At 50.3% G+C, this 24515-nt stretch overlaps 1 protein-coding gene across 1 annotated transcript in view; it reads right to left on the bottom strand.

Annotated features, from left to right (window-relative positions):
* The window catches only part of CEP350 (centrosomal protein 350), a 1478431-nt gene that overhangs the window by 603033 nt on the left and 850883 nt on the right, over nucleotides 1-24515 (bottom strand). The window contains exons 22-23 of the mRNA XM_078643560.1: nucleotides 13695-13861; nucleotides 13110-13306 (exon numbers count right to left, since the gene is read on the bottom strand). Coding sequence (XP_078499686.1) covers nucleotides 13110-13306; nucleotides 13695-13861 — 364 coding nt within the window. The remainder of the gene's footprint in view (nucleotides 1-13109; nucleotides 13307-13694; nucleotides 13862-24515) is intronic.

Raw genomic sequence — 24515 nt, forward strand, 5'->3', positions numbered from 1 at the left:
TTGAACCATTGAGGATCTCACCACTGGGTACGAAATCGGGGTGGGTATTGCACCCGTAGTCAGGTCAGGCACCGCAGCAGGATTATTAGGCACAGACAGAATCTGGGAAAGATCCGATGGTGGTATTCAAACTTCAGATCACCTTGGATCCTTGGGTTCACAGGTGCACCAGAGGGACCTGGAAGGGTACCAAATATGCATGAACTGAGGAACTGGTTCTGTAGTGGGGGACCGAGATCAGGAGGTACTCTGATCTTAAAGCACTTCTCCTGATGAGAGTAGCAAGACGAAAATTAGTTTTGTTTCAATTTCTTATGTTTTTTTCTGGGCTGTTGACTTACCTGACAACTTGGAATGGGAAGAGGACCTCTCAAGAGCACATCAGTGTCATCAAGTATGAACAGGACCAGCCCTTGTGTTCCTAGACGTACAGCTTGGCTTGGAGTCTGGCACTGAACCCAGACATCAGAGACAAACTTGGTGAGGGTCTATTACAGACATCTGGTTGTGACAGTCTCATCAGGGTTTAACTCCTGCAGGTTTGGGGGGCATATCCCTTGCACACTATTTAAAATTGAAAAATGTTTCTGTCAGTGACAAAAATAAAAGAAAAAATGAGGGAACTAGTTCCAGAACCACGACTGAAGGTGCAGAGAGAAAAGAACTACGTCAGCAGGCAGAGGTGGAAACCAAATGAGGCTCCAGGGTCATTTCCGCAGCCGGACAGTCTATGCAGAGCTGCATGATGCCACCAAATCTGCACATGAGGGAATTGCTGAGAAACAATTCCCCAGATCCAGTCTTCGGCCTAAAGGGTATTCATAATATGAGGAATTTGCAGTTAGAAGTCTCCATCAGTTTTAAAAACATGCAGATGGACTTAACTAAGCACCAATTCACACAACAATGCTGTAAGAAAGAACACTACTTTGAAGTAAAATTCAACTCAATTCCCCCTCCCCCAGCCACCCGTGGAACAACACTGGGGGTGGGAGGAACTGAATACAAAAGGACTTTCAAGAATCTCATGGTAAAAAGCAACTTGTGTAGAGGCTTATTAGGAAGGCCAATAAAGCAGAAAGAGCACCTAAATGCCTGTTCTTGTAGTGACTGACAATCCTTGTTGTGCAAGGGAAAACGCAAAGTACAGAATATCAGAAAAGCAAGCTCAAATGGATTAAAGTCCTCGGTATTGCACCAAGAAACACATTTGGACAAGTGGTCCACACAGACCAACTTGGTACCTTGTTTTTAGGCAGTCAGGACAACTGTTACTGCTCGCAGCAAGCCAAAGATCTCTAATTGACACAGCTCAATATCCACATGTACAGACAAGATGCCTTAGGAGTGGAGAGGAGAACTGATAATTCTGCTGCGACAGAAGATCTCCTCTGTGTTGCGAGGAAAGATGGGTCTGAAGCAGAATTCCAACAGATCAGCATATGTAATTCTCCTTACCCAATCTGCGCTGATAATAATCGGTTATGACTGATTTTCTTGCACTATCCATAGGATCTTCAACAGCAGGTTGATCAGAAGGAAAGTGCAGAGCAGGAGACCATATGAACTTGAAAGTATCCGTCAGGGACTCACTAGAGTGGAAATTACCAGACACTAGAGAGATTTCAGGGAATGGTGTGAAGAGTTCTAAGAGGGGACATCGCAATCTAAAAACGATAATGCCCATCACACTGGAATGAAGATCTCATTCATGCTCCTCTAGCTAGAGGTAAATTAAGCATTGGCAGTTCAGGGTCCCTACCAGATGGGCTGTGACCAGAAAGATCAACCCACTGCAGGGTCCAACATCTCAGAAGTAAAGCCTCATGATATAAGGTCCATGAACCCATAAAGACTTGTCTGTATTTGTCATGGACAGTGGTTGTGTTGTCCGAACAAATGTGAATGACACTACGAAAAACTGCTAGGAGAAAAACCAAGACCAGGTGAACTGCGTGTGAGGGTAGCATTGATTTGCAGCTGTTGCCCAGACGTAGATCAGAGGCTTCGCGCTATGAATTTTCATGCAGATAAGTGCACCAGCCCAACAGGGACAAACCCCAGTGAGAATGAAGGGGCACATACACCAATGGAGGTCCGGAAAGTCATGACTGAAGGTCTCTACACAAAGAATTCGCCTGATATAAAGACTCTTGGTGATAGAGACAATGTCTTCTTGGGCACCCCTGAAGGGCCTTCAAGTGCTGTCTGGTATTTGGCACCAACAGGTAGCATGAGGGAAATAAGCCCAACATGTGGAGGATATGTAGTACCAGGATAGGAGTTTAACATGGAATGATATCCTGAATATTCACAAGACTCTGGGAAGGAGGAAAAGCTTTCATGCAGGCTGTACGAAGCTGGCTCTGTATATAGTATACCAAAGTAATGTAAAGTGTGCATAGAGTCCACTGGATTCCCAGAGGCTTTACAGCGGCTAAAGTAGATACTACTATTTTTTTTTTTTGTAAAAATAATTTTTATTGGTAGTCAAGTTCAAAAAGTACATTACAAGGAAAAGCAATCATGGCATTAGCCGACAGGTCAGGATAACTTTACAGTTCCAACAAGACACCTTTTATATAGAACAATCCCCCAGCCGAGCTGTCCCACCCTTTATCCCACCCCCGCAGTCAGTGTGCTATACTCCTCTCTCTCAATCATTTAAGTGTTAGCCTATTCACTTCCTTGACAGGAGCTGTAGTAAAAGGCAAGTAACGCTTAGCAACGGGGAACCAGAGCTCTCAATTCTGCTATCATTATTTGTAGGTATTGTGTGTGCCTCGTGGAGTGTGAGGTATCCCTTAACGCAGTGTCCCTATCCTGATGTTCCCCTCTCGTCCTCGCTCAACTCATCCTCTGGCTGCTGGAGCGCCACAACTAGGGCCTCCCATGCTCTAGCCACCTCCAATGCCCTGTCATTATCCAGGTTCCTGGCCTGTCGCAGCCGCAAGGCACTCTCCGCCTTCGCCCAGCGCTCCAGAGTGGTCTTCCAACGCAAGTAGCTGGGTCCTTGGCTAGATTTCCAGTGCATGGTGATCTCTCGTTTGGCTAATATCAAACCCAAGTCATAAAATTTGCTGGTAACTCGAGTGCGGGGGGTGTGAGGGAACCACAATAATAGGCAGGTGCCCATTTCAGGATCAATCTGCCGGTCCGTGACAGCATTCAGGCAGGACATCACCGCCTCCCAGTAACCCGCCAGCGTACTGCAGGTCCAAAACATGTGAGCGAAGTCCGCGTCCGCTGTTTTACATCTAGGACAGAGCGATGACGCACCCTCGAAATATTGCGAGATTTTGATTGGTGTTAGGTAGCACGGTGTAGGGTGAAAAATTGGACCAATTGGAACCTGGCGTTCCTGGTGCCCTTCCATGCCCGTCGCAATAGCTGCGGCCACGTCGACTCGGGAATTGGTCGCCCAATGTCCCCTTCCCACTTGGTTCGCAGCTCATCTAGGGGTCGCAGGGTAGCAGTCGACAACCTCCGGTAAAGGCATGTGACAGCTTTGTAAGTGCCAGCAGCCATGACCACGTATTGACAGCACTCCGAGGTCGGTGGTTCGGCTAGCCCATTCTTCCAATGACGGCGAATACCGGCCACTAACGAGGCGTGCAGCAGATAGCCTCCCCTCGGTAGATCATAAGAGTCCCGCAGCTCTTGAAACGTGAGCAGCGATCCATCCTTGTAGAGATCGCCGATCACCTGCAAGCCAAGCTCCTCCCAGATCGCCAATGCTGACCAGTCGCCACCGTGTGGAAAGGCCGTGCACATCCCTAGCGGGATTTCAGGGGCATAAGGGCGAGCGGCACCAGAGCGCCTGTGGCATCGAAGCCAGCTACTGCGAATCGTGCGTTCCTCCAGCGTGAGCTGGGCGAGGTCCAATTTCTGGCCCAAGATTATAAAGGAGATGACGTGCCTCGGGAACAGTCTGCCCGCTGCTCCCTCTGGGCCTCGGAATTCCAAAGCCACCGCCTGGGTGAGCCACTGCAGCTGTGCCGCCAAGTAGTACCACTCGAAATCCGGGGCCGCAAGTCCCCCGTCCGCCCTGGGGCGCATCATCGTGGCCAACGCCACTCGTCGTCTACCCGACCCCCAAATGAAACCAGATGTTAGGGAGCGGAGTCTGTTGAAAACTGACGCAGGGATCCAGATCGGCAGGGTGCGAAACAGATATAACAACCGGGGAAGTGCCACCATTTTCAACAAGGCCACTCGTCCCGCGACTGAAAGCGGTAGCGTCCGCCAGAAGCGCATGCAGCCCTGCAAACTCCGGATAGCCCTGTTGATGTTACCGTCTAAGAGGGCCAACGGCGAGTGGTAGATGTGTGTGCCCAGATAGGGGAGGCAATGGTATTCCCAATGTAATTCGCCCTCCGGTTGGGAGTCATCAGCCCCTGGCGTCAGCGGGAAGAGGCAAGACTTCCCCCAGTTGACTCTCAGTCCCGAGAGATGGCCACAGTCCGACAGCAGTTGCTCGGCCCCCCGCAGGGAATCGCTCGTATCCGCCAAAAACAGCAAACAGTCATCCGCATAGAGAGAGATGTAGTGGGTGTCGGCTCGTAGAGGAAGACCCGCATACGCTCGACCCATACGGGCGTGCGCAGCCAGTGGCTCAATAGCGAGCGCAAATAACAGGGGGGACAGAGAACACCCCTGTCGGGTCCCCCGACCTACCGCGTAAGGGGCTGAGATGGTGGCCCCTGTTTTGACACGGGCCGTGGCCGCGGCATAGAGCAAGGCAGTCCATTTCACGAAGCGCTCGCCCAGTCCGAAGGCCTCCAGTACACGGAGCAAGTATGGCCATTCGACACTATCAAATGCCTTCTCGATGTCAATCGAGAGGACAGCAGCACCCGGGCGAGTAGCGGCTTCACCCCCCATGATCCGGATCAACCGGCGCACACAGGTGGTGGTGGTGCGCTGGGGGATAAAGCCCGTCTGGTCACTGTGTACCAAGGTGCGCATGTGGGTCAGCAGCCGCGTCGCAAGGACCTTGCTCAGGATCTTGTAATCCGTTGTGAGCATCGATAGTGGGCGGTACGCCGAACGGCAGCTCGCGTCTCCCTCCCGCTTTAGCAAGGGTATCACCAAAGCTTCGCGAGTAGACGCCGGTAAGTACCAGGTGTCCCAGGCCTCTCAGTAAACCGCCTGCAATCGCGGGACCAGCACATCCGCATAGGCTGTATAAAATTCAATCGGCAGCCCATCCGTGCCATGGGTCTTGCGGCGGGCCATGTGCCTGATGGCCACTCTGATCTCTCCCTCGGAGATGTCCCCGCCCAGATGGTTCGCGTGTTCCGGGTCGAGCCGGGGCAGCTGCGCCGCCAGCAGGAACTCCTCCAGCTCCACCGGGGGATCCGGCATCCTGCTCCTGTAAAGGTGCGTATAATACATGAGGAACTGGTCGTTGATGTCCGATTGCGTGTAAACCATGCGCCCCTCTGGAGTGGTTAGCTCCACTATCGGGGAGCCACGGGTCCCAGGGTTGGCCAACCACGCCAACAGTGAGCCCACTTTGTCACGCTCGGCGTGAGCCCGGACAAGAAACTCTTTGTAGTCGAAGCAGCGCAGCTTTTCCATTGTCGTCGCCACTTCCTCTCGTGCAGTCGAAACCGCTCCGTGAGCCTCAGGAGTCGAGTGGCTGCGTCGTTCCTCTTCGCGCAAGCGGCCCTCGCTGCGCTCTACATCCTGCAGGAGGGTCTTACGGACTCCCGCGGTAGCCGAGATACAGACGCCCCGAATCATCACCGCCTTAAAGGCGTCCCACTCCAGCGCCCTACTGGAAGCCGTGCCCACATTAGCGTCGAAATAACCTTCCACCCCAGTGCGCACCTCGGCCTTAAACGTCGGGTCTTCCAATGTCAGTGGGTTCAACCGCCACGTCGGGATAGCCTGGCGTCGCCTCATCCATTGGACCATCACTAAGCAAGGGTTATGGTCGGATATCGTCTTGGCCAAGTATTCGCTGTGGCGGACCAGGCTCTGAGCGTCCGGCGAACACAGAATGCTGTCAAGGCGAACATGCAGATCGTGCGGGGGGGAGTAAAAGGAGAAGTCCCTTTCTGTGGGGTGTTGAGTCCGCCATGCATCGACCAGGCCCCAGCTACTTTGCCACTCTCTCCTACTCTTCGCCAGTCTGTGAGCTGTCGCCTGCGCCAGTGGTGGGTGAGATCCATCTAATTCCACGTCCAGTACAGAGTTAAAATCCCCCCCAAGCAGGACCGTGCCGGCCAGGACCATTGCCAGTTTCCCAGACAATCGCGCAAAGAAGGCAGGCTGGTCCACATTCGGGGCGTAAACGCTGCAAAGTGTCACGTCTCTCCCATCTAGGCGGCCCTGTACAGCCACAAACCTCCCCTCAGGGTCAACCACTGTTACCAAAGGCTGGAAGGGAGTCCCCGCCCTTACCCAAATCAAAGCCCCCCTAGCAAAGGCCGAGAAGGTTGTGTAAAACATTTGTCCCCGCCATCTGCGCTGCAGAGCCCGCCCCTCAGTGCGATCAATGTGGGTTTCCTGCAAGAAGGCAACCTGAACCCCCCTGCGAACAAGATAGGCATGCACCTTATGACGTTTCAGCATGGAATTCAGACCCCTCACATTCCAGGTCACACACTTCAGTTCAGGGAGGGTCCCCATTCATGATAACGAATACAGTTCCAATGAAAGCAAACATCGTATGCACACTGACTACACCCCAAAACCAGAACCTTAATACCTCCCAACAGTCCCATACCCCACCCCTCCCCAGAATAGGTCCCAAACAGTAGAAACCCATCCAAATGATTAACTCCCAAAAAGAGCAGTCCCTGGTAACTACCAGAGTCCCACAATAGGTGTGAGATAGGAGGGGGCGGCCCATCGCCATTTTCAACAGACCGCAAGCAGCACACTCCACCCAGCCAGCTCTCCCCAACATGCCCTATGCGCCCCGCATCTCCTCCCTAGTTATGGCAGGAACCACAGCAGAAGTTAGCCGCCCAACACCAGCCCAGGCCCATCCGGGTGACACTGCTTCCATCCCAAACCCAGTTCAGGAACACAGCAGCTTATACAATACCACATCAGGGAAGCATTAGCATAATTCGTCCAGCAAATCATCCGCAGTCCCAGGTGTGACATGGGGCGGCTCGGGGCCACCAGTCCCAGATTCCTCCGATGCCACCTCGTCAGTGCCCCCTCGAGAGCCTGACTCCACAGCCGACGCCGAACCCATTGTTCGGGAGATAGTAGAGACCCCCCGAAGGGCATCTCTGCGTTCCAGCTCCGTCTGTGAGACCGAAGGTGTCCGGGCGCTCGGCGGTCGTCTCTTGGTCTCCGGCTCCGCCTAGGTCTCGGTGGTACCTTTCGTCTTTCCCCGGTCGTCTGATGCGCATGCGCGCCGGTCCTGTACAACTCCAGCCAGTCCCACACGTCGGCGGGAGAATCATAGAAGGAAGATTGGCCGTCCATCATGATCCGCAAGCGGGCTGGGAACAGGAGGGAGTAGCGGATACCCTCCTCCCGAAGAGCCTTCTTGACCGCCAGAAAAGTCGACCGCTGCCTCTGAACTTCCAAGGAATAGTCCGGGTATATGGAGACCTGGGCGTTGTCCACCTTATAGGGCCCCAGTGCTTGCGCCTTTTGTAGAATAAGATCCCGATCCCTGTAGTGCAGCAAGCGCGCCACCACTGGGCGAGGAGGCCGACCCTCGGCCGGGGGTCGAGCCGGCACACGGTGAGCACGTTCCAGAGTGTAGAACGGAGACAGACCCTCCGGAACCACCACGTCTCGGAGCCAGGCCTCCAGTTAGCCCAGCATGTCTATCCCCTCAATCTTCTCCGGCAGGCCCACCACGCGAATGTTATTGCGGCGGTTGCGTCCTTCGGCATCCTCCGCCCTCTGCTCTAGCAGTTGCACCCGTTGCTGCAGCTCCCCCATCAGGGTTTCCGCCGCTTTTGTCGCGGGCTCCAGTGCATCCATTCGGATCTCGGTCTGCTTGACCCGATCTGCCAACTTGCCGTAGGCGTTTCCCCATGGAGGCAACCGGTTTCTCGACTCCGCAATATGAGGAGTAGCGTCCGCCCCCAAGGCCAACTCTCAAGGCCGCGAGTCCTGGGGACACTCCCCGCGTCGTACACCTGCCGGTTCCACGGGCCCCCAAAGCCAGCAACTCCCTGTTAGCGCCGGGCCACCACTCTCCGCTTCACAGGATACCGACCACGAGGAGCCCCCCTGGGTGAGCCGCTCCTCTGAGTCCAGGAGCGACAGCAAATGCAGCCAGCACAATATGGCGTCAGTGATAGCCGTCCAAGGCCCCAACCACGTGGGGGTCAGGGAGAAACACCCGGCAAGGGCAGGTCCCGGGAAGCGAGCCCCGCCACGTCCGTAGGGCCCCAGGCTGGGCCCCAGCCGCCCACAGCTGCCGCAGTCAGCAGAGTCCCAATAGGTCGGGCCACCTCGGGGTCTTCAGTGCCGTCCCGCCAGGCCTTCCGGCGTCAGCAGGGCCCCCTGGTGGCAAGCGGCCAAGGGCCAGTGCCGGTCTGTCCTTCCCTGGGGAGGCTGCGCAGGATCGGTCCCTCCCTCGGCCTCGCGCTCCGTGACTGGCGCTCAGCAGGCCCCCAGTGCAGAAGGCTGCGCCCGGCCTCCTCACCGTCAGATGCCTCCGCTGCGGCCCCGTCGAAGCGCCGCCGCAAGGCAGCTCAGGCCCCGCCGCCGCGGTGAGCCCGCAAGTCCGGAGCTCCGACCCTCTCGGCAGCCGGCGGCCGGCCGGTCACCACCGCGGGCCGGCCTCCCGATTACTCGAGGCCGGGGATGCGGCCGATCTTCTAGGCCGCAAAATGGCCGGCGCCGCCCACCAGGTCACTGGTGCGGTGCGGGTTCCACACGGTCTCAGACCCGAACCCTCCACCTCCGATCAGGCCCCCAGGTGTGCGGGAGGAGATGCAGGCGAATTCAGGGCTTCAGGGCTGTCAGGATGGATATTGCCAGGATTAATAGGGGAGGCCGCCTCGGAGCTCAGCGCTCACCCGTCCTTCATCGGCTGCCAAGCCACGCCCCCTAAAGTAGATACTACTAATGGTTTCTTTTGTGGTAGTGTGGGCAAGCAGTTATGCTTTTCTGAGGGCTGTGTTAAGCATTTGTTGTACACACACCCTCGGTGACTAAATCAAAAACCAATTGTTTATAAAAATATTGCTTTTTTTATGTTACTTACAACCAAAGATACTTAATTGCAGTAAAATATGGTTTGCAATATCGTAACTTTTAATTCTACAAAGTGGACACTTCGTGCGTTTTTCAAACAGATCAATCTTAACCTATGGAGGAAAAACGATGTTGCAATTCGCAGGTAAGTCCATGACTTACAATTCCAGTCTTCAGGTTTTAGGATCAACACTGGGCAAGGGTCAGGAAAGTGTAGAGACTGCACCACCAGCAGCACTGTGGCAGCCCGGTGCAGAGGTCACATTCGGTAACTATGGCCCAATGTTTATCAATGGAGACTGGGGGCACTCAAAGAGGTGCTGGTTGAAGGTCTTTACACACACCAACTCAAGGATGATTCTCAGCATGGGTGCATGAGTTGCAGTTCTACCTCAATCCATGCTGAGGTCTCTACATCATTCCCTAGCAGACATTCAACTGGGATCTTGGAAGAGACCACCACCTATTTTAGACCAGTAACCCCTCACCATACTAAAGACATCACAGCCATGAGATGCGCTGTAGTTACATTATCAGTGTTGGTGACTGGATAGGTTTTTCCAGCCAAATACTGTCCAGGGGAAAACTGTTTTTCTGTCACCATGGTGACCCTGGCACCTGCATCCCTCAGGGCTTCTACCCTAGTCTCATTAATCAAGGGTTGCTGCTGGTATTTCTTCATATTAGGGAGCCAGGCAGCAAGAGTGGCCAAATCTACCCCACCCCCACAGACTAAAATAGCTTCAGTGTGAACCCTGATTGCCTCTGGGCACACTATTGATCCCACCTGGAGACTTGACATACCAATGCTAGCTGGAGGAGTACTAGGGGGATTTTTTTGGGGGACAGGCAGTATCTCCAGTTTTGTGTACCAATTTCCTACAGTTGCAACACCAGTCCTTGTGGGGACTCTCTCTCCCTAGGAATTATACTGCTGCCACCAATAATGGGTGCAAGACCCATTTCTGTTCTTTCCCTTTCTACAGCCAGGAGTCTATACTCCAGTGTTAGTCTGCGAGTCAACCTTGCTAAAAGGATGTCCTCCACATTGAGGCTATGCTCAGAGTTGCTTGGGGAGCCTGTCCCATGTGTTTGGGAGTTGGGTGCCCTAAGCACTACTTTTGGAAAGATAGGTGCAGGTACCACATCTTCCCTAAGTAGGAGAGGGGTTTGGGAACTGTTCTCCCCATCACTACTTTCTCCTTCTGCAAGGAGGTCCTCCTCTTCAGCAGGGTATTCAAGAGCATATTCTGCCAAGCCTTGGTAGGATTGGAACCAGTTTTATTTTTTTTAAGCCTACAGAGAGTCCTTAGCTCTTGCTTGCAAGCCAAGATGGAGGAAAGGGGTCAGGTGAGTTCCACAACCCCATTCTCTATCTTCCAATATTTAACTAAAGTTTGGAGCCTTTCTTAAGAGGACTAAAGAAAAACTTAAAATCGCAGGATTGAGCTGCTGCGGTTTGGGATGCATGAGAGTGCCTTAGTTTTGAGAAAGAAGGTCCGGCATTTTGGGGAGCTTCTCATGAGGGACTAAAGAGAGCTCAAGCAGAGTGGTGAACCAGGGCTGACGTGCCCAGGTTGGAACTACTAGGAAGCGAGTGAGGGATGTCTGCCTCAACTTCCGAACCACGAAAGGGAGTGTGAGAGGCGGAAAAGCATAAGCAAAGATCCCTGACCAATTAATCCATAGTGCATTGCGCATGGACTAAGTGTGGGAGTATGGAGGTGAAGCTCAGGTATTTTGCGTTTTCGGTAATGGCAAAAAGTTCTATCTGTAGGAACCGCTAGCGATGGAAATACTGGAGGGGGACTTGAGGGTAGAGTTCTCATTTGTGGACTTGTCGATGCCTCCTGCTGATCAGGTCTGCCAAGTTGTTGTCCATCCCGGTAATCTTCTGAGTTGGGTTTAACAAAGGCCGTCTCTGCGACAGGTTGTTTGCATTCCAACACTAGAGAAAGCGAGGAGTTTGGTCACAAATCAACACTAGATTATCCCAATGACCCTCCACCTGAGATTACTACAACGCTGGGCACTATTGTAATGGACGCATGTGCAACCTGTAGTGAGGAAGGAAGGCGATGCAGGATGCTGTTATGCCTAGTAGGCGTATTACGGGGTCCTGATCGTTACCTGCCGATCTGGCTGAAAAGAGGCAGCAAGGTTTAGATTGTTTGCATCCTTGCAAGGCTGTTATAAGGTTTCCCTATGTGGGAGTCGAGAATGGCCATGAGGAAGGACTGCACTTGGGGGGGCTGGAGGTGAGATTTGACCACATTTATATTAAAGCTGAGGTAGTGAAGAAGTTGAATGATGGCCTGCATGTGCGGTAGACATTGATGCTGTGTGGCGCTCATGATCAGCTAGTCATCCTGGTTCAGGAAACATGTGGATGACGCCCTGCCAGAAGAGAGTGGCTACCACGGCTTGGTGAACACCCGGAGGGCCGTGGTGACCCTCAAAGATAACACCTTAAACAGATCATGCTCGCAACTCACTGCAAAACACAGATATCTTCAATGTCATCTTGGAGTGTAACCATGTGGAAGTGTTCCGGGAAGAGTCTGTGTTTGTGGGAGGAAATGTTTGGTGGTGTGTGTCAGCTCTAAACAATAAACCACCTGTGTGATGCCTAGAAACCACTGGCCAGAGGTGATCTCCACCTATCGGTGCAAATAACCCTGCAATCTTTCCCCAGCAGGTGTTGTATGATCAGAGGGCAGGGCAAGAGCATCACTGTTTTAAGGGGGCAGCCCCTTTGAGAGCTGTGTCCTTTCCGCTCCCTCTTCTCTGTGTCTGTTTTACTGTGTATGGGCAAGTGACTGAATGAAGGCATGAGCCAGGAGGTGGATTTATGGATTTATCAGTGCAAAGATAAGTGAAAGAGTGCATATATGAAGACTTATTGATTTCTTAAACTCATCAGTGACTGTAGAGGCACTTTCAGTTAAAAACTAAGCCTAATAGCATAGCAAATGCTTGGCAGGAACCCTTGGGGGCTTACTCCTTATCATGATACCAACTTGACGAATAATGAGGGACCATTCTGGGGTGTCCTACAGCTAACTAATGGGTGTTCAAGTGCATGGAGCTGTGGAATCACAAGCTGAGGGGATGTGGTAAGGCCCCAGACACCACAAGCACATATGCAAAAGGCTTCGGGATCCAAAAAAGACATTTTCTTACAACATTAATGACAGGGCATACAATCAGAGACCTTATGTAGTGATATTTGACCTACACGCTCTCAAACTCCCGAGGAACTTGTGGTTTGAATATCTACAGACCACATCACTAAGGCAAATAAAAACAGGAAATTAAGCCAAAAAGTTAGAATGCATCATATATAGCCTGATGTATTCCCATCCTTAGCAGGCAGAACCGAGGCTAGAGCCACCTGGTAGTACTAGAGAGCTCGCTTATGTGGGGTAGATGAGGGTCTGGAGGGAGGTTTTCTGGATTCAGTCTGGTGTGAGGAGGCTATTTAGAAGAATATGTGAGACGAAGTACCCCAAAAAAAAAACAATGCAAAAAACAAATGCTTTAAGTCAGAAGCCATGTCTCAATATGGACAAATGAAAAGAAAGCCTAACATTCGAGGATGAAAAGGAATTGTGATGCATTTTCTGCTAAAACTGGCAACCAGAAACAGATACCAAAAATGATGAAAAAGGAATTTGAGCACTTTAAAATAACATCTACAGGCTTATTCGGGGGTTGCAAACGTTCAGTTTAAAGTTGAAAACAATATTAAAGGGAACTGTACATGCCTGTTACTGCACAAAAAAAGAGCTACTTTTACACTGTTTTCACTGAGGAGAAATGAAGTGTGGGACCTCTGTACAAAGCATAGAACAATGATGGTACCTCTTTCTCATCAAGACACACTTTTGCACACAAGATATCTTTCTTAAAAAAGAACGCACCTTAACAGAGGTTAACGCAGATTTCTGCGGGGAGGCTTCTTCATCTGAGTCATCACGAATCCCTCGTCTTTTTTCCAGGTTGAAGCGACGATGGCTCTCGGAAGGCAACAGTGATCGAAAAGATTTTTCCTCAATTTCATCCTCAGTCATCGATTCGTCAAACTTCAGGGAGTACTCGGTAGCAACAGAAGTGGTGTCTACACAAAGCGAATAAAAGAATCATCTCAAGGAACAGTTTAAAAGTTGTATCAGGACCCTGCAAGGTGCTAAACTCATAAAATGCAGGAGTACAAAACAGAAAAAGCCACATTTCACAAGTGCTTCTCAAGACTCAGCCTTTCAGTCTTAGGCTCTCCTACAACATTACTCAAGAACACGGGCCATAATGGACTATAATGGCACATGCAAACTAGTACTGAGCTGGTGCATACTCACCAGGCTGGCATGTAGACCTGTCAGCAGGCACAGACCTGACATGAATATCAAGTGGGACATGGCTTCAATGCAGATGGGAGTGTGCCCCCAGAACAAACTGTACAAACAGACAGATTGACAATGCTGATGTAACATTCTGTGCTTTCTCACCTCTCTCTTCTGGCAGTGATGGGACACTTGCACTGTGTAAGGAGTCATCCTCTGCAGTAAGAACCGCCTCCTCAATGGAGCTGTCAAGATTTTCTCTTCGGGACACTTGTAGGTCTTTCTCTTTGGAGGATGGCACGGAAGGGCTCTCCTGCCGACTGCTACTAGTGCTATTGGGAGGATAATAAGCAGAGAAGGCAGGCAATCAAACTGAAGCACCATTACTGGCTATAGCACAGGCAAAGCAAACTGTGTAAAAGGCAGGAGTTTAGGACAATGAGATATGAAATGACCAGCAACACGGTCCGAGGGGACTATGAACTGCCTATGAAAGTCTGTGTGACTTGGAACCAGAAGTGCACCTGAAATGCCATTTGGCCCAAGACATTACACGTTCTTCACCAGAGTGTGAATAGCATGCACATAGGATATCCAATAACTATGTGATGGTACAGGAGCAGATGCAGCACACTGTAAGTAACCAATACTGAAAAATGTAATTTAGATTACAGATGGCTTTTTATATAGTGAAAAACGTCTGTGTGCTGTGCATAAATATTCTATGCATTTTTTTGTAAAGATAATATGTTAGCTGGATGAGAAAAAAAAAGTTATTTCTAAGCGCAGTTCTTTATCAAGAGTATGAGTTCACAAACTGTAAACCATCTCATTCTATTTTTGGGACCATGGAACACATTTCAATATATACATATTCTTGTTTTAAAACTATCTCAAAGAAAATATGATTATGGGAGGCAACATTTACCTTTTTCTTTTTTTAATCTAAACAGACATTTTGTAATACGAAAAATACAATCAACTAGGAAGTCAATTTCATGGTTTACCAAAAAAGGAGAACAATACAGGAAATCTTGAAAGTGTATGTCCATTTATATGGAGAAAAAAAATCACTCTGCTTCTTTACGGAATACTGAAGCTTCACAGGTTTAGAAAGCACTGCAGCTTCATTCAGATAATTCTTTTTGACTGGAAGATTGCAGTAGAGATCCATTAAACTAATTTAGAACTACACACAGTGTTTAACAGGAAGGAGGATAGGTAGTTGGTTCACAAACTCAAAAACGATACTCAAGGGGGGAACTAGGATTGCAAGTGTAAACACTATTGTGGAATCTCCATCACTATTCATATCCTTAAGACTGAAATAGCAAGCTCCTCTTCTTATCCAGAGATGTGAAATTCAGAACAAATGGTTACTACATCACCGTGACCTTCACTGAAGTCAAAAACTAAATTAGTTACTTACCTGTAAATCCAGTTCTCCAACATTGATATATTTTATAGATTCATATGCTTGAATCATTCCTGGTCGTCAAGCTGGGAATCCCCAGTACATTAACATACCAGTAAACAGTGTAAGAATATACAGCACAGGCCTGAAAAATAGTATCTGTAGTAGCACATCCACATCATTTGAAATAACCCAAACCTCAGTCAATGAGGTGAAAGCTTAACCACCTCTATTGCCCCTAGAATCCCCCACAGCTCAGATTTCAAAGCACAAGTGGGAGAATAAAATACGATGAGCCCTGGGCGGGGAGGTAGGAGGGTCGCATGTGAATATATTACAGATATCTTTAGGAAAGTAGGATCTGCTTTTATGGTTACCCCAACTTTTTGCTTGATGTTATGCGGTTTCATACTAGCCTGACCAGGATCCTGCCAATCAGGACCCCAGTCTCTGTGCTTTCTCCCCTAAATTGGCATGGTACGTACTTGGGTACACCCCAGATGGACTACTGGTGTACCCCATATAAGTCCCTAGTAAATGGTACCAAGGTACCCAGGCCCTAGGTACACCAGGGGCCTCCCATGGGCTGATGCATGTATTATGCCACCCAAGGGAGACCACTCAAACTGCAGGCCTGCCATTGAAGCCTATGTGAGCTGGTGCAAGCACCACTTACAACAGATTTCAGTTTGCTTGCATCTGAGGTCACTGCAATTAAAAGCTATGTCACCCCCAAGGCAGGCCTTTCAATCCTGAAAGCAGGGTGCTTAGTTCCGAGTGTGAGGGTGTTCCTGCATTAGCGGGACACCCCAACAACCTCCGGAGTCCATTCTACCGGTTTGTTGTAAGTGCATCAGCCATTACGATATATAGAGTGGCCATTCGCCATTACGTGATGACCATATTTAAACTGGCTGTAACAAACCTTGTCTTGTTTGGTATCAAGCATGTTGGAATCATACCTTCATACCGTAAACCGTGTGGGAAGAATGATTCCATGCACTGTGAAGCTCCTCTGGGAGGCCCCCAGTTCTCCCGGTACCAGTCTTCCAGAACCGGACAGTAAGCTAGGGCTGCTGCTGACCAGAGACATGTTTCTGCCCTCCGGCTGCTGAGCCAAGCTTGAGCAGGGGCAGGCAGAACAGTAGATATCCTGTCACAGGGAGGTGTGACCACCTCCCAGACAGGGTTTAGTGTACTGGTGATGGAGCAAGGTTTCATAAAGACTTGCTCGGAGGCAATCCTCTCAAATAATGTGCAATATTGTAATCAACAGGTTTGTGAATTCTAATGTTCACATTACACATTTTTACATTGAAGCTAGGGGAAGCTTGTCTATGTGCTTTACTAACAAGTAACGCAAGTGTCTAAAATGGCTGACGAAAACGCGGGAACTTTCTGAGCATGCATCTACTGCATCTACGTAGTATGACGTCTTTCGCTTTGATGGGATATCTTTGCAGCTGTGCAATAGCTATTAGGATGGCCGCTTGAAACTCACATGTTAATGCACATGCTATGCTTAAACTAAAAATCGCACGTTCTATTAAACTACTAATGCAATAGTGAAAATAAATCAAAGGGATTAGAGTAGGAATAAGTGGTATACAGTGCTTTAATTTATTTTCGCATTCTATCATGTTTTTCCTTGACTTTATTATTAGTTCGTATTTGGGCTTGGAGGGTGACTGAAATCCAGTTTCCGCATGGTTTATGCACATGCGCACCAAACTCTGTCAGTCTCCGTGATGTGACATTGAAACCCAGCCAAGGACGCTCTAGCAAAGAAGCGCTTGGGAACTTCACCTCTCGACCCGTGCCAGCGACACCAGACTGTTTTGAAGGGCACATTTGGTGCCCTCCTTGCATACTCCAGTTCAAACCAGTTCAGGGAGCCGTTGGCTCCCTCTCTGGCACAAATCTGGACAAAGGACATGGGAGTATCCTCCCCACTGTCCAGCCCTCCTCTGGGAGAGACCCCTGAATCATCCCAACCCTTTCCTTGGGGTACTTAAGGGCTTACCCGGGGGTGGGTCCCTAGATTCGTCGTGAGACAAGATTCAGATCAGACACCACTTCATCTTCGACCATCTGGGCACTTTGGACTTCACTGGACTATGCTTTGCGCACCACGGCTGAGACTGGGAAGACTCCTGCTGCTCCTGATCTCATCGTCCTGCTTGTCTACTAAAACGTCTGTGCCTGTGCTCCATACAGGATCCTTCCAAGGCATGTGGACGTCCAAGACACCTGAAGGAATCTCCCTTGAAGTGAAGGAGTCACTTCCACGTATCTGCAGGCACTGCAACATAGTTGACCGGTCTGCTGCCCCTGGGCTCCCACGGACTCCGAAAGGCTCAGCAACACAGGTGATGGTTCTGCAACTCCCTCGAGGCCTGCACTGTCTTCTCACCAAGTTTGAGGCCAGTATCCTTCGTCGGAACTGAACCCCTGTGCACCTCATTGACTTGCCGTTGCCAATGCTTGTGGGGTCTCTTTCTCAGAGATCTTCAGGCTCCAAGAAGCTCCTACCTCAAGTATCTCCTCATGCCAAGATCTTCGCCTGCACCGCACCCCTTGCACCATGGGCCTTCATCAATTGGTGAGCTGCTTGAGGTCCTCCTGCGACTCCTATGCCTCTGGCCCATAGGTCCTCTTGAGGGTCTTCGACTCCAGTGGGCCCCCCTGCTTACTCAAACCTGCTCTGACTTACTTGTATGTGGTGAGTAACTTGGACCTGGCTGGTCCCGACACTGCACCTTTATCGCCTGCCATATTGTTTGCAGTTGCCAAGGCTTGTTGGTGCTCCCTACAGAGTACAGACACCGACCCCTCGACTCTCGACATCCGGCTTGGGACAGCTCATTAATGGCTCCTGGTCTTCCACAGCGTCGCCGGGTCCCAACAGCTGCAGCTCCAAGGTCATAGTCCACTCTAATGCATCACTCGACATCGGTAGGCACCAGTGTTCCGTGCCTCCCGGTAACTCCTGAGTGGCATAGACTCTGTCCCCTCTGCTCGCAGGTACTGCTCATCTTGAATCCACCTTTGGGTTCCACTGGACACTTTCACCTTCTTCACCAGCGACATCTTCCTAAAGTCCTCCACTGAGTTAGTCTGCGGTTCCGTAGCCACTTCGCACCTATGCACCAGGCTTCCAAGGTGTAGGTATCCTGGTTCTTAGGGTACCCACGGGTGGGGTTGCTCTCCAACCTTCAGTCTTCTATGGGGTTTCTTAAGGGTCCACTGGGAAGGGTCCTTCCCTTTTAAAATTGCATCCGCGACTTACCCTTTGACTTAAATTGAGCACGCAGTCATGTTCCCACTCTGCACACAGCCTCTGTGGGGTTCCTGTGTACTTACCTCGGGTGTGGTTCCTTGGGTCCCCAGTCTTATGGGTAGTCTTGACTCGAGTCGAGATTCGCATCCCTCTTTTAGTATATAGTTTGGCTCTCCCTGATGACCACTGTGTATTTGTGCTACTTACCAGTTTTTTTTTTTAACAAAGTATTGTGTGAATTGTGTTATATCTCCGGGTAGGAGATATTGCTATGTGTTAGTGAGTGTCTTATAATAAATACCTATTTCTATAAATTCACTGTGTGGTTCTTTTTCACTTAACCTATACCAATAAGTATAAAAGAAGCTGAGTTACCCACCTTCTGGGCTAAACCTGAAGGCTGCTCCCCACAGCTAACACTTAGAGAGCTTTCTAAGGTTGTCAAAGACCATTAAAATCACCAAAAGTCGCTTGGAATAGTGCAGGGTGCTACACTTACCTAAGTGCAAGAACAACAATTGATGGACGGAATGTTGCACAATGGCAAACATTCACCCCCAGTCACAGATCTGGGTTTAATCCATCGTTGCACAAGTTACTACTAGTGTAACGATATATCTGTTGGAGACATTAGTTTGTGATAGATTCCTTACCTTAGAATATCCCCAGGTGTCAGACTGGATCTGGAAAAATTTTGCGTAGCAATTCCCCTGCGCGCCGGCAGGCGTCGTCCAGGGCTCTGCGTCCGTCGACGGCGTCGTTAGCGCCGGGATGACGCGTCGGAGTACTTAGATGCCGCCCTCGCATGCTGACGTCAGTTCTGATACACAGCTTTTCCGTGCCAGATACGCAGAGCCATGATAGAACCAACACTGGTGCCATGAAACTGGGGCCCTGAAAGGGGGTGACCTTAACCCTAGATATCTGTTCGCAGAACGGGGAGGATGGGTGGGTCAGTAAGGAATCTATCACTAACTAATGTCTCTACAGATATAACGTTACACAAGTAGTAACTTGTGCATCTGAAAGAGACACGTTAGTGATAGATTCCTTACCTTAGAATAGATACCCCAGCAATACCAACCCCGGTGGTGGGTCTGCGAACCAATAGTCACACCAGATCCTGGAGGAGGGAACGGCCAAAGAAGCCATCCCTCCGGACTTGGCTGTCCAGGCAGTAGTGTCTCGCAAATGTGTGCAGCGAGGCCCACGTAGCTGCCTGACAAATGTCCTGCAAGGGCACTCCTCGTAAGGCAGTCGTAGTCGCCGTGGCCCGAGTGGAATGAGCCCTCAGCCCAACAGGGGGTTCCTTCTTAGCCAAGGAGTAACACGCCTGGATGCACAAGATGATCCACCGAGAGATGGTCTGCTTGTGCACCGCCCGTCCCTTCTTAGCGCCCACGTAACCAACAAAGAGTTGGTCATCCACCTGGAACTGGCGTGTGCGGTCTAGATAGAATGACAGCGCACATTTTGGGTCCAGACGATGGAGCCGCTCTTCCTCTTTAGAGGGATGCGGAGGCGGAAAGAAGGTGGGCAAGGTGATGGACTGCCCGATGTGGAAGGCTGTGACTACCTTGGGCAGGAAAGAGGGTCTCGTCCGCAACACAACCTTGTCCAGATGGACAGAAAGGAAAGCAGGTTTGGAAGAAAGAGCCTGGAGCTCACTCACTCTCCCGGCAGAGGTCATGGCAACCAGGAAAGCAGTCTTTAGAGTAAGAAGACGGAGAGGACAGTTATGAAGTGTCTCGAAGGGAGCACACATCAGAAAGGTAAGTACAAGGTTCAAGTCCCACTGAGGCATCACGAATGGAACAGGAGGTAACATGTGTGTGATGCCCTTCAAAAACCTATTTACAATGGGGGACTTGAACAAAGATGGCTGATCAGGTAGCCTTAAGAAGGCGGAAAGGGCAGAAAGGTAGCCCTTGATAGTGCCCAGAGCAGAGCCCTGCTGGGCAACAGAAAGAAGGAAGAGGAGAACCTCAGAAAGGGGTGCAGAGAGAGGATCCACAGCCTTTGCTCTGCACCATGCCACAAATCTGTTCCACCTGCAGGCGTATACCGACTTTGTGGAGGGACGCCTGGCTGCCAGAATGACATTACAGACTTCAGGAGGCAAGTCAAATGGCCTCAACTGTCACCGCTCAATCTCCAAGCTTGTAGGTGGAGACTGGACAGGTTCGGGTGGTGGACCGTACCCTGCTGCTGCGACAGAAGGTCCTCCTGAAGAGGTAGATGAATCGGGGGATCGACAGACATGCTGAGTAGCTCTGGATACCAATATATTTGTGCCCAGTCCGGAGCCACAAGTATAACCTGGGCCCGGTCGCGCCTGATCTTCAGCACTCTGGGCAGAAGTGGTATAGGCGGAAAGGCATACATAAGACCGCAACTCCACTCCCGACAAAAATCGTCTGCGAACGGGTGCCGCCTTGGAAATTCCGACGCGCAGAACTGATGACATTGCGCGTTCTCTTCTGTGGCAAATAGATCTAACCAAGGCTCTCCCCACTACTGAAAGAGGCCTTGCGCCACGTCCGAGTTCAGACGCCATTCGTGATCCATCATGCACCGACGGCTGAGTTCAGACGCCCTGGCGTTCAGAGAACCTGCCAGGTGTTGAACCACCAAGGTCACGCCCTGATGTTCCAGCCACTACCAGAGGCGCAGAGCCTCCTGGCATAGGGTCCACGACCCCACCCCGCCCTGTTTGTTGCAGTACCACATGGCGGTGATGTTGTCCGTGAACACCTGCACTACACTCCCCCGGACAGAGGGGAGGAATGCCTTCAGTGCAAGTCGGATCGCCCACAGCTCCAGAAAGTTGATGTGGCGCCGGGACTCCGCCGGAGACCAGAGGCCTCTGATCTCCGCCTCTCTCATGTGGCCCCCCCAGCCCTGGAGGGACGCGTCCGTCACAACTACATGCTCCGGTTGGAGTAGGGAGAGGGATCTGCCGCTGACCCAATCGCGGTCCGTGAGCCACCACGGCAACTGTCTTGCAGTGCCCTCCGAGATCAAGACATGGTCGGACAAGTTGCCCTGATGCTGGGCCCACTGAAACTTCAGGTCCCACTGCAGAGCCCGCATCCGCCACCGGGCGTGATGCACCAGAAGGATGCAGGAGGCCATCAGCCCCAGAAGCCGCAGCGTCAACCTGACCGAGATTTGGGATAAAGGCTGAAAGACCGGAATCAGAGCCTGAATATCTCGAACCCGCTGTTCGGGAGGATAAACCCGAAACTGCGCCGAGTCTAGAACCGCTCCGATGAAGAGGAGCTTCTGAGAGGGACACAGGTGTGACTTCGGCACATTGATGGAGAACCCCAGCAGGTGCAGGAGGTCGGCCGTAGTCTGGAGGTGGCTGACGACTGTCTGGGGCGAGCCCGCCTTCAACAACCAGTCGGCGAGGTAGGGAAAGACTGAAACCCCTAACCTGCGCAGATGAGCTGCGACCACTGCCATCACTTTTTTGAACACCCGTGGGGCGCTGGTAAGGCCGAAGGGGAGCATGGTAAACTGAAAGTGCTTGTGGCCTACCGTGAACCGCAGGTAACGCCGGTGGGCCGGCAGGACGGGGATGTGAAAATAAGCGTCCTGCAAGTCCAACGCTACCATCCATGGATATTTTATATATTCACATGCTTGAAGCAGAATAGCAAGCAGTATGCATTATAAAATACAACAAAGTGGGTAACAGGCTCACCTTTAGTGAAACCGGTTTCTCAGAACTGCCGGTCCTACTGCTGTGTCAGCTTGTGTGTCCATCTCTAGGCATTACAGCTTTATGAACGTTTGCCTGCTACTCCAGATAGCTACATGGCAGATGTCGTTCAAGGGCACAGCAGCATAGAGTGCTGCAGTTGAAGTCATGCCCCTGGTGGAAAGCGCCCTCACTTTCCCATGGGGAGGATGCTTAGCATTGGCATGACAGAAAGAGATGAAGGCTGAGAGTCAACAAGTTATCCTCTGTTTGGACAGGGCTTGACATTTTCTTTGTTGACTAAACAACACAAACATTCGGAATGATGTGTGTATGTCCTCTGTCTCGTTTATATAGAAACTGAGACATCTATGTAAGTCCAAAGAATGTAACTCTTTCTGCTGTTGAAGATGGGTTTGGAAAAAAGATCTAAGAATGACAGGTTCATTAAGGTGACAGTCAGTTGGAACCATTGGAATTAATTTAGGGATGATTGTGAGAATTACCCTGTCCTTTATGAACCAAGAAAAAGGTACCCTGATGGTGAATGCTTGAATCTCTACCACTCTCCTGAAGGATGTAAGTGCTAGGAGGAGTGCTGCTTTCCAGGAGACAAATTTAAATCTGCTTTATGTATAGGCTCAAAAGGAGGTCATGCTATACGGTTCCCACCAGAAAATGTAGTACTGCGTATTACGACAACAGGACTTTAGGATGCAGAGTCAATCTACACCATCAGAAACTGTTTGCCCAATTTCTAGCAAGCTCACAGTGCCTCACCTGAACCCCTAAACCAACCAGGGTAGAAGAGGATTTTTGCAACCTCGTACATGACACTGATCCCAAAGCGATCATGGAAACAGATCTTACCCCTTTCGTTGTTTATTCAAGCATGCCTTTCAAATCACAGAAAAGATAAGAACTGAGTTTTCAATACATTTATTGACACAATCCTAGTCTTGAAAAGAAATAATCAGTTGAGACTGTTAGGCAAACAAAACAAAGCAAAGTAACCAGCATTGTGAACATGGTGAAACAAATGAACAGCCAGACCATGACAGTCTGATTTCTAAATATGTATTTAATCCTACCTTTAATTACCCCGACTCTGAGAGCATAGTGGGTGTACCCTCTGCCCGATCTGTGAGGATAGCCTGCACTCTATACCTGGATGGTCTGAAGTTGGATTGGCAATCCCTCTCCGCAGTATCAGCATGGAAGATCAGCACTGGCAGAGCTACATGTCGAACACAACATTCACCCCAGGACCATTGTGCTGTAGTGCCCCCTCTGAGCCACTAAGGGACAGTGCACTATTTATATAATAGAACCACCGTGTTGGACATACAGCTCTGATGCAATGATTTCTCTAGATGTTAGGAGCCTTCCCTGAGCAGACAAATTAAGCCTTGAATGCGGAGTACAGATTATGTAGCAGGAAAGGTTTTCTAATAACAAACCGCATATACAACGTTACTTAGAATCAGAACATGAAAATAAAATATATGGAAGGTAACAGGAATAAAACGAAGTTTGCTAAAATGTGTAAAATGTAAAACTAAAAGGAGAACCAAAGTAGGTCAAAGAGGGCTTCACCACAGTAACATCACCTGACTGAGGACTGTATCAAGTTCCCATAGAATCGGAGGATGTCGAAGAGGTGAAGCCCGAAACTGGTCCCAGGATGCTTATTTCCGGTCCAGGGAAGACATGGCTTGGCAGTTCGGGCTGGACTGTTCCCATGAGGCACAGGGTTAAAAATGAATTGCAAATATCTGTGTCTGAACTGGGGTAGCAAAGTGAGATAAAGAATGATGATGGATTCAACCCAGATCTGTGACTGAGGGTAAGTGTTTAAAAAGTTTCAGCACTCCGTCCACCATCTCTTTGTGTTTGCTTTCTTCGCCCTAACTTGGCAGGGTATGCCCAGACGTGGGTCCCTTGCTCACTTTGCCACTGGATTCAAGCTCGTCTGGCTGAAGAGGGCTGTTAGCACGAAACCGGTCCCAGGATGCTTGTTTCCGGTCCAGGAACGACATGGCTTGGTAGTTTAGGCTGGACTGTTCCCATGAGGCACAGGGTCAAGAATGAATTGCATATAGCTGTGTCTGAACTGGGGTGGCAAAGTGAGCTAAAGAATGATAATGGATTCAACCCAGATCTGTGACTGGGGGTGAGTGTTTGAAAAGTTTCAGCACTCGGTCCACCATCTCCTTGTGTTTGCATTACGAATTCCACAGCACCATAATAGCTACATTGAAAACTGAGAAGTTTGGTATCACACTTACCGGCACATTAAACCCACACTGATGGCAGTGTGGGATTTAATAAAAAATGCACACAGAGGGCATCTTAGAGATGCTTCCTGAAAACGACCTACCACTAGTCTCCAGGCTGAGTGGCTGCTTTCAGCTGCCACCACCAGATATGTTTCTGGACCCCTGGGTCGAGAGCCTGTTGCTCTTGAGGGCCAGAAACAATGCACATCCTGGGACAAGGTGCCAAGCCTCCTCCCCCAGGAGGGGCAGGGTCCACGAAGGGGAAGCTTCAAAGGCTTGTCGCCTTTGTGAGCTTCGCCAGGTCACT

The sequence above is a fragment of the Lissotriton helveticus genome, chromosome 1_1 (assembly GCF_964261635.1).
Source record: "Lissotriton helveticus chromosome 1_1, aLisHel1.1, whole genome shotgun sequence".
Lineage (NCBI taxonomy): Eukaryota > Metazoa > Chordata > Amphibia > Caudata > Salamandridae > Lissotriton > Lissotriton helveticus.